Genomic DNA, 10,884 nt, shown 5'->3' on the forward strand with positions numbered 1-10,884 from the left:
AAATTAATTTGCTTGTACCATAGTCCATTTGATTTTGCTGAAAACTGAGGAGCCTGGTATACAAATATTGCCTTCTCCAGGAATTAGCTGAACATGCTTTCAATGAGAGTGAGTTCATTTTTGCTTAGGTAGCAAGCAGCAGCTGGGATGGTTCCACAAGGGCAGAGGAGATGGAGGCTGGACAAAATCAATTGTTCAGTATGAGTATATAAATTTAGTCAGGGAGAGAAGGAATCCTCACAGGAAGATAAGGGAGAGTTAGTCTTTAATACTTTCCCCAGTATGAAATTTCTTTCATACTTAGACAATAATAAAAAAAAAAAAATCTATATTTTATCTGTACTTACTTAATAGTACCAGGAGGTTTTGGAAACATGCAGTTGCTGCTACTCTGTCTGTGTGTTTTGGAATTTCCCTATCAGCATGTACATTCTGTATTGTAACTTCAGAGATCACCATTCTGCAAAAGACAGTTATAACAAAACCTGTTTGATGAATTTGAACTAGCATGGAAACTAATTACCTAAAGCAACAAGGAAATGGGTCCAATTCTACAAATTCATCAAACTTACTGTGTTATAAAAATCAGGGTTTAGTTTAGTTTTTTTCTTAGACCAGGCTGGCATGTTCTCAAAGTTTCAAGAAGACACATTACCAGATAAAGTTTTTCTTTATATATTTAATAAAGTTATATATCAACAACTTTTGAATTTGTACTTTTCTTTGAGCAGTTATTTTGGCAAAGTGAAATATTAAATACTAGTACTAGACATGCATTCCTTTCAGTCAAGCTTAAGAAAACATTTACAAAGTTGACAGATAACGTTTATTAAAACATGTTATACGAAAAAGGGGCATGGGACTCTTCTATAAGAAGAAAATATTGAACAGTAACATTAAATTAAAACCATGCTGTACAATTAGGACAGCAATATTTATAGACAAAACTATCCAACCTCTGCAATACAGGCATAACATCTCACAAAATATCAAGTTATGCAAATTTACTATTATAAATGACTTGTTTAGAATAAAAACTTATAGCTCATTAAGGAAGATTCACTTGCATAAACAGTTACATTTCTGAAAGAAATATGGAATCCTATGAATAATAAAAAAAAGAGCAGCAATTGACAGACACAGGCTTCAAGCAAAAATCAGAACTTACAATTTAATCACATTAAAAATATACCATTTTCTTTTCCAGCATCTTCCCCTAGGGCTCTGACAATTTACAGCTAATAGCTAAAGAAGCCAAGCTATCCAATGAAGCAACTAAATGACAAAAAAACCCTTTCATTTATTGTTTTGAGAAAGGTCCTAATTCTGTTAAAGCAAAATAATCAATATACTTCTGTAGGTCTCATAATTCACACAGGTCACCTTGCTGGCACAAAGCAAAAGGGTTGAGATTACAAACCCTGATGTGCCTCCATTCTTTCAGGCTCAATAATACAAGGACATCAAGGATTCTTTTTAGAATGAGAAACGCAGTACATCAGCCTTTGATCATCTGCCTTGCTCAGGATACAGAACAGTTTCTCAACTTCAGACACACCTCAGATGAAAAAAGCTGAGACCAAGAACTGTACTGACAGTACCTTCTAGAGTCTACCTGCTCACCCATAAAACAAAGAATGTAAAGTTTAAAAAATGAAACAACAAAAAAACACACCCCAAAACAACAGTGGTATCTGAAATAAGAACGTCCTACCTCAAAAGGGTCTGATATACACCTAAGCAACCCTGCTAACAGTTGAATTTTTCAGAATGGCAGCTACACAGATTCCATGGTAATTAACATCTGAGTTACAAAATGGAATGAAAAGGAACTTAGCTGTAGTATCATCAAGTATTCTTACCACTGCTAGGACAATGAATGGCTTCACAGCAGCAGGAAATTCTGAAAGCCTCCTGTGTGTACAATGATGCTGGTTTTCAGAAGACACTTTACTACAGCCAAAAGCCACATTATTGAAGGTAATGAAGCAAAAGGGAAGATTAATGAAATTCATTGTATACATATGCATTCATATTATATATATATATATATATGGATCACTTCCCTCCTCCCCACAAACAAGAAATAATTTTTTGTACCTTGAACAAGACCACTCCATTAGCAAAGATTAAGAGCCTGACAGAAGCCTTGTCTGTGTATCTTGGCTATGTAGAACTGCAGTGGCACCAGTGGCAGGGGCTGCAGAGGGGATGAGTGGCCAGAGCTTCTGAGCTGCCCTGTGCTAGTCAAGTGGGGTTCAGCCTGCACCAAAACAGATGTGGACAATCCACTGCATGCCAAAATCTCAACCAGAGGTGTGCACGTTGCTTCTGCTTAAACATATTTAAGGAAGAGTGGCAGCTGCTAGCAAGAGATGCAGGGAGACACATATAGAGAATATACTCCTGGGGACATGTGGAAAAACTGAAGAGCTGCTCTTGGGAAAATACCTGGAGAAGTCACTGAGGATATGTATAGACATACTCACAGAAGGACACGCTCTGTGTCTGAGATTTACTTTTGAGAGGACTTTGGCCTACAGCTAAGCCATGCCAGAGCAGTACACCTCTGAAGTAACTGAGGCCCACAGGAGAGCCAGACTGGAACAGACCCACCCCTGAAGGGACTGTGGCCCGGTGTCACCATGAATAGTGACACTAACCAGCCCAGAGCACCAGAGGACACCCACTAAGAAATGAAGAGCATCAGACAAGGCAGTGTGCATACGAGCCCCACCTCCTGTGTGACTTGTCACCTCACTAAAGGAAATGGCAGGAAATGCAACTCTTGGTGAAAACAAGGGAAACTGAGACTACAAAGGCAGGGAGGAGAGGTGTTACACTTAAGCTGAGCCTGAAGCAGAGAGAGGAAAGATGTTTCTTTAAGTGTTTAAGTAATTTTTTGTTATTTGTTCCCCCCAATACCTGAAATGGTGATTAGAAGTTTGTCAAAGGGCAATAAATTGAACTCAGGAAAAACACCACAAGACAACTGTTTCACCTGTGCCATGCAAAAGTAAGGATTTTAGACATGTATCTCAAGCTGCCCTTAAATCATTGAACCTCTCAACTTGATCTCATGACAATCAGATCAGTATTTTCCTGCAATCAATTGGTTTCATGTAAATTAACATCACCCAAGTGCTTCAAGATCAGTGGAGCAACATTTTTTGGACTTTTAAGACAATGCCATAATATGGGGTAAAACAGCTATAGGCAAATACTAAAAGGTTACTATGCATGCTAAGTCATTAAAAAAGAACATGGTTCCATAATATGATCTACTGGACCTGTTAAAAAACCTTTAAAGTGTCTCTCACAGTATAATTTATTTTAAAGCTTTATTTCAAAGTAATCTAACTGCAAATAGAAGTAATGTTTAACCTTGAAATATCCCATATAAAAGTCATTCCAAGCTGGTAAAAGAAACAGTTTTGCTGGCAGCTCTGTAGGATGGTCTGGGTTTGACAGACATATTTTTTGCTTGACCATGGTTTTCAGACTGGTGTTTCTGTCCAGCCTTTTTTATGGTTAAATGGGAAGAGGCACTCTTGACCTTTTTATGCAAAACTAAAGTGACAATTTCAAAGGGGCTGAGAACTAATGTAATATACAAGATCATTCTTGAAATGAGTATGTGAAGGAACACCCTGGATGTATTCAAGGCCAGGTTTGATGGGGCTCTGAACAACCTGGTCTAGTTGAAGGTGTCCCTGCCCACAGCAGGGACACTGGAACTAGATGATCCTCAAGGTCCCCTTCCAACCCAAACCATTCTATGATTGAGTGATTCTAACACCTTCTCTCAAATGTGATGATGGTACTTGCAGAAATGACACCCTATATGTGGTAAGGCCTTGGAGAATGGAAAAATAGGGCCATAGAGAGCAAGAACCCTTTCCACTACACTCATGTAAACAGGCAAGCATTATAATTTTTTTTTTAAAATATTAAAAAAGACAGTGTTAGCACTGTGGAAACAAACCATAAGGGGAATATAATTTCTAAGTTTAAAAAACATATTTATAAAGTTTTATGGTTTGGTTTTTTTTTTTTTTTGTTTAAATACAAAGTGCTTCTATACATTAAGCAGGCTACAGTGTTAGTGAGCAAAATCCCTGTTTTGGTACCTTGATCACAAGGGTTACACATGGCCACCATAATGTTTGTAGAGTTCAATTAAGTGCGAAGAACAGGAACTCTGTGGTGCTGACCATTCGTGCCCATTGCCAGCAATGGGTTCACTGTATTTGGGAATATCTGTTTTAACAAAACTCCATATGAAAAATATCTGAAGCATTAGAAGATTAAGAATTAAGAGCCTCTTAAAAAAATTAAAGTTTGTAAGTAGAATGCCAGTAAAGAAATTACAGTAATTACAGCCCACTGAGTAGTAAACCCTCAGCTCATAGCAGACATTCATGTTGAGGATACAGTTCAGTTGCATCCTAAGACAGTTTTTAACTGGGAGTTAAAAAAGAAACTGCAAAAAAGAAACTGAATAGTAATAATCTTTGTGTGGTTTTGCTTCACTATACAGGGTCATCTGTTTCAGTACATTATCCTGCACACTGCAGTGCCTAATACAGAAACTGGGGCCGCACAGGCTCGGGCCTTCAATGCTGGTTAATATTTTTCCTATGTTATCAGCACTGTACTTGGACATCACCTCTTTCTATTATAGCCTATGTATGCTCTAAAGGCTCTTTCCTTTTTATGTTTCAGTAAGCTACTGAGAAGGATTAATTGCTTTTGCATTGGACTGCATTAAGCTTTCAACCCAAAAATCCTGTTGTCACCTTTACAATTCATGCCTTCCCTCTCCCTTCAGAGCTGGCAGCATCTCTCAGAACTGTACACACTCCTCCATCCATCTCCACAAACAAGAGCCCCACACATAGATCCTAATCCTAACAAAGAACAAGTGCCACTTTCCCAGCAAGAATCCCAACTTCAGACATAAGCATGGTACCATGTTCTGCAGTACCATTAGAAGATCCAAATCACATACTTGTACTTTTTTTCACAAGCAACTTCATTTGAAGAGGTAAACAACTCTGCTCGTGATCACACCTAACCAGTCACAGTAGTTTAGTACCAAGAATCTATATTATAGTTCTTACTATAATAAAGAATTATAGAGTAAAGAATTAGAAGTATAAATACCTACCAATGCCTACATAATTTTCCTAAGGCAGGTTTCAAAAACTAGATAGAAGTTCTCAAAGAAGTTTTTGTACCAATAAAAAGTCAGTTCATGAACCCAGTTTGGTACTTGCTACTGTAGTAAGTCACAAAAATTTGAACAAAACCCTACAGTTTAAATATATATGGTTACTTTGAGTAAGTTCCAAATGTTACATATTACTTTTTTTTCATACTTATTACACACACTTCTAAAGCTCTCACGATGTAGCAATTAAAATCTAATGAAGTCAAGAGTCATACAGCATTAGACCCTAGAGGAGCAAGGACAAATTATACTTAATACATACTGAAGTTTACATATTGATAAACTATATTTAAGTGCTTTACAGACTTTAAATAAAAATTAGCACAAAATTAGACATTTGTTTTACTGAAGACAGATTAAAAGAATGGAAGACAGATAAAGGAAAGCCAAAGCACCTTTACCACTGCCTTGCATTCAGCAATACAGCAAAGGCTACTGAATGACATAGACTATCTAATGATGCATGGGAAGTACGTTGGAGTCTTCAGTTTGAGGTGAAATTTTAATTTTTTTTTTTTTTCATTAAAATGTGAATCATATAACCCAGTTTGTTCATCTTAGTTTTCTATTAAGTAGTGCTACCTCGATTCCTGCTTCATCTAAGTATTTTCACAATTTTTGTCAATTTAGAGCTGAGTTTTACTGTGAATTTAGATGACTTAGAAATACAAGAGGGCTTCTAAATACTGCTGTGATTACCATCAACGTCAGACTCCTTTTACAAGCACCTTTCAGATTAACCATTTGCACTTCACACACTGAACACCTGGAGTAATACTGCAGAAAGCAAAATATGTTTGATCTGTTTATACCAGCATAATCACTAAAACTTGTTTTTTGAGAATGTACAATAGCAAGTACCAGACATTATTTGCATAATTAGTTTATTTTTCTTACTCTAATAAACAAGTGTAAGCACTAATGTCTTAGTTCATCTCAGTAGTACTCTGCTCAGCTTTACAAGCTTGATAGGACTTGGTACAAGAAGTCACGTGCCGATGAAAACTGTCCCGCCACATAAATCTTTTCCCACAGATGTTACATTCGTATGGTTTGATGCCTGTATGAATTTTCATATGGCCTACAAGATGGTGTTTCATTTTGAATTTCTTACCACAGACACCACAGCCATAAGGTCGAAGACCGAGGTGCATGCTCATATGCCGATCTCTCTGACTTTTGTGTGTAAAACTTTTGCCACACTGACAAGGATAAAGCTTATCAGCATGGGAGAATCCAGTGAGAGATGTTTCTTCTTTAATCCCGGCAGCCATATCAATGCCCTCACCATAGCCTGCTGCTATCATAAGATCCTGTCTGTGAGCACTTAAATTTCCCTCTGCCCTTTCACCAGAAAATTCTTCCATGGACGAGCCATAGAAGTCAACTTGTTCATCATAATTACTTTCATCTGCATGTTCATCAAATTCTGTTTCCATCTTTTTGTCACCTATGTGAAAGTCTTCAACACCCGAAGACTGGATTGAATGATCTGCTTGAATCGCATTCATGGATTCAGAAACTTGGTGTTCATCATAAGGATTATCAACACCTTCACAGTCCTGTTCAAACCTTTCAGGTTTCACGTGGATCCACCGCTTGTGAGACATGATGCTGGGTTTGCTATACATTGGTCTGGTATACTGGTACTCTGCACTATCACTAGTTCCTTCTTCCCCATCCTGACTGGTCATTCCAGTGCTAAGTCTATCATGTTCTGTTGAAGAATTACTGGGAAGGTACTCGTGTTCTGTCAGCTGACATGACAGCTCATCTTTAGAGATTTCCTCTTCATTTTCGCCATCCCTTAGTTCCTGCACTTTGTGGAATTCTGTCTGTCCTCCAGAGCCAAGTTCAAAGGTTTCAACAAGGCCATTGTAATTACTACTGCTTGGGGACTGATGGTCACTGCCGTGATTCATCTTCTGACACAGAACTGTTGGGTTCCCCTCTAGCACTTCAGTGCATTTATCCACTACATGCCACATCTGAAGGAAACTTGCTGCTGTCAGATAACTGACGATTTCTGGTGCAGGCATTACCAGCCGGCCTGTGTAGGTAGACAGAAGAATGTTTTCAAATACTCTGGGATTCATCACATCAGGCAGGACTATTCGCCTGCTGTTTTTCAGGAGAACCTGATCACAGAAGTAAGGTGAACTAGCTGCAAGAACAGCTTTATGGGCTCTGAAGAGGTGGCCCTGAACCACAATGGACACATCACATAATTGTCCTTGCTGGCGCTGTTGGTTCAACTTCTGCAAAATGGTGCTAGAAAAATCTGGAAATTCCACTCGAAATGAGCTTGACCCAGACTCCATTTCATTACAAATTAAGTGTTGTGCTGCAAGTGAAAAAAAAAAAAAAAAATCAGAAATTCCATTTAGTCAATTACTGACCTTTTCATTTCCACCTAAACTTTTTCTTTAACAGACTCACGTGGAACTCAACCCAACATCTTCCGGAACCTTATGTCACTGCTGTACTTGTATTTCTCCCACTCCACCTCATTTCTCTCTCTTCTGAAAGCCATACTGAGGCCACAAATTGCTATGCCAGCACATTTTATTGTGTTTCTTCTCTCCAAGAGGACTCATCCACTACAGCAGGAGATACAAACAGCATGTTACCCAGTTGGGATAGACTAAGCATTTCAAGCATGAGTTTTGGATAACAAACTAGTTATTTCATGAAATTAGAGCAGTAGTGCTCTAATTCCAGGATATCCCAGAGTTTGTAACAGCATATGAAAGATTCTGTATTTCAACTGCCAACAAAATAACCTCCCTGTTCCCCCAATAAACACTGATTGTACTCATGAAATATTTCACTTCAGATGAAGTTTTCAAAAGCGACTGTATCAACTCACCCCATGACAACAGCAGCACAGGCAGAACCCCACTGAAAATGATGCTTATGACCCTTCTCGTGACATTTCCCTGTCATTTCATTAACTGGAAGGTAGAACAGCAACAGCTTGTACAGCTGCAGGACTATAATCCAATTTTTAATTCCGAGCCTATCGAGATGTTATTATAACATTACTTTCAGAAAAATCTTACAGAATTTAAAATGTCAATCAGGAAATTGATATTCTGCTGTACAGAATTTTTCCTGCCTGTAATGTGAATATTAGTAACAACACAACAATGACGTGCCAGAACCTCAGCTAAGAGCTCCCAAATTTTCACATCTGTGTTCCCACATCATCTAGACAGTTCACTACAAAGTCCCTTAAGCAGTAATACAACTTTCTAAAAATCATGATTGAACTTTTTAATTGAATTTGAGATAAGTTTGCATGCTACTATCATTAGAAACTACAGAAATTTAAATCCAACCATGAAAGACCTCCTTTAACTTGCGCCATTTTCAATTTGATAACGAGAAGATTGAAGGCAGTGGGATTCCCAAAGAGCCACAGGGCAGCAAGTGGTATCCTCTGCCTAGTTCCGTGAAGTTGCCACTCACACAATCGCAGACCACCCTTAAATCTACTGTCTTCAGCACTCCTCAGTTTTTCTCCTCAAAGTACCAACTAGGAGACCAAATCAGCTACCGATACTTTTCCAGGGAGCAATGGAATTCTGTGCCTGCCAGTTCAATTGGTTATTTTTCTTACCACTTTGCTTAAAACAACTTGACATAATTATTTAAACACTTTGAGTTACCTTATACCTTGTGTACATTATGCCCACTTTTTTTAAACGATCAGATTTTTTTATACAGATGTAGGTCCTTACCTCCCTTTAGAATATTCTCAGATTTCAGATTCTATTTTTCAGCACTAGCCTATAAAAAAGATAAGCCTTCACAATATGTTCAACTGAAATTTAAAGACAGATGCCTGTAGAATCTATATATAATTCCTGCTAATCTACACTGCCAACTTTCAGCAAGGACTCAGCATGTCACCAGAGAAAAAAATCCAGGTGGTAGCAGACTTTCATGCATTTTAAGGTCTCACGAAAACAAAATGTAAGGAAAATATTTTCTATTAGCAAAGCTATAAACATCAGGAAAATTTCAGTTTTCCAAAGGGGTTTCACTTCCTCCTTCTACAACCTGTTCTGTTTCTGCATTTTGTTTACCCCAAACTATAAAGTCTTTCTATTTCAACTAATAATAAAAAAATTAGTCTCCATGCTGGAGGGCTGAGTGAAACATACAAGGCACATATTAGTTGCTTTAAAATAACGTTACTTCTAAGAAGTGCGGGCAGGGAGTTCCTTCCCCTCTGCACACACAGACACCGATCTCTCACCCTCCTAACGCCTCCGCGCGGGGCCCGGCTCCAGTCCGCGGGCCCGGACAGGCCCCGGTATCCCGCGCGCCCGCGCGGCCCTGCCGATCGGCTCGGCCCCGGGCGGCCCCCGCGCCCCGGAGCGAGCGGGACCCGCGGCCGCGGAGGGCAGGAAGGCCTCGCGCGCCGCCCCACCCCAGAGTGGGCCTGCGGGGCGGGCCCGGCGACAGCGCGGCCTCCTGGTGGCCGCGAGAGGCAGCATCTCACCTACGGGCTGCGGCGTCTCTCGCATAGCGGGCGGTGCGGCCCCGGCGCTCGGTGCGGCCCCGTCCCTGCCCGCGCCCAGCCCGGCCCGCGCCGGAAGCGGCTCCCCCTCTTCCGGCGGGCTCTTCCGCGTTCCGGTCACGTGACAGCAGGACACGCATCCTGCTCGTGGCGGGGCAGCGGCGGCGCCCCCTGGTGGAGCCGCGGGGGCTCGCAGGGGTCTTACAGACCCACCGGGCCGGGCCGGGCCCTCCCCTCCTCTCCTCTGCCTTTGCTCCGCAGCTGCTACCCAGGGTGATACGTTCAGCGCTGCTGTGGGCACTGCCAGGACGGGACCACCAGACAGTACGGCTGGAGCCCGCTGTCCGCGCCGGGCGCTGGCTCGGCCCGCGTGTCCCGCACAGCCCCTGATGTGCTCCAGCGCCGGGATGTCCTGCAGCCGAACCGCTCTCGGGGCCACGCTCCCCCCACCCCCGTGACCCCGCTCGGGCCCGCCTGCAGGGGGCGCTGCTCCCCGCCCAGGCCCGTCCGGCGCCCGTGGCCGCTGCCCGAGGGCTCGTCCAATCAAACCCGTACAAATTTAGTAATAAGTCTGTTTAATCTTTAATTATTTGTTTTTAAAGGAAAACTGACGATAATAGCTTGGGGTTTAAATTCGTCACAAAGACTTCAAGCGGCCCGGCTCCCCCCGGCTCGCAGAGCCCCCGGGCTGCGGCCTCGGCAGGGCTCCGACCCACAGCCCGCGAGGCGGAGCCGTCCCGACCCACGGCCCCCGCCAGCGGAGAACTGCACCCGAGCCAAAGCCACCGGGGTTTGTGTGGCTGAGCATGGGCAAGGGAACACGCTAAAATCCAGGGGGAGGAGGGAGAGCATCCCATGCCACGGGAGCTAAGGGAGTTCTCTGAGACAGAAGCCACCTCTGCTTTAGCAAGTACTGTGTCTGAACAGAATTTGGTCTGTGTGTATTTTCAAGTCTGGTAGTGCATAGTCCTGGATTAAGTCCATATCCTTCCTACGAACCCTAATAAAAACTTTAATACAAACATGAGAAAGCCAATTTTTAATACAACACAATTATCTCATTGTTTTATAGCCATTATGAGAATACACTAGCAAATTAAGGACCACATAAGAATGATAAGCA

The 10,884-nt window shown here is 41.5% G+C and overlaps 1 protein-coding gene across 5 annotated transcripts; it reads right to left on the reverse strand.

Moving 5' to 3' along the window:
- Window positions 1–803: 803 nt before the first annotated feature.
- On the reverse strand, window positions 804–10,306 carry ZBTB43 (zinc finger and BTB domain containing 43). Of its 5 annotated transcripts, none has more exons than XM_027650138.1 (3): window positions 9,744–9,829; window positions 7,673–7,833; window positions 804–7,577 (listed from the first exon to the last, which is right to left on the reverse strand). In XM_027650138.1, the coding sequence occupies exon 3, from the start codon at window positions 7,552–7,554 to the stop codon at window positions 6,160–6,162; it is 1,395 nt and encodes a 464-aa protein (XP_027505939.1). In that variant the 5' UTR covers window positions 7,555–7,577; window positions 7,673–7,833; window positions 9,744–9,829; the 3' UTR covers window positions 804–6,159. The 5 variants fall into 5 exon arrangements, with proteins under 5 accessions (XP_027505939.1, XP_027505940.1, XP_027505941.1 ...); XM_027650139.1 differs by lacking the exon at window positions 9,744–9,829 and adding an exon at window positions 9,403–9,520; XM_027650140.1 differs by lacking the exons at window positions 7,673–7,833; window positions 9,744–9,829 and adding an exon at window positions 10,030–10,306.
- Between the last annotated feature and the right edge of the window lie 578 nt (window positions 10,307–10,884).

Source organism: Corapipo altera, unplaced genomic scaffold (assembly GCF_003945725.1).
Source record: "Corapipo altera isolate COAL_440 unplaced genomic scaffold, ASM394572v1 268, whole genome shotgun sequence".
NCBI lineage: Eukaryota > Metazoa > Chordata > Aves > Passeriformes > Pipridae > Corapipo > Corapipo altera.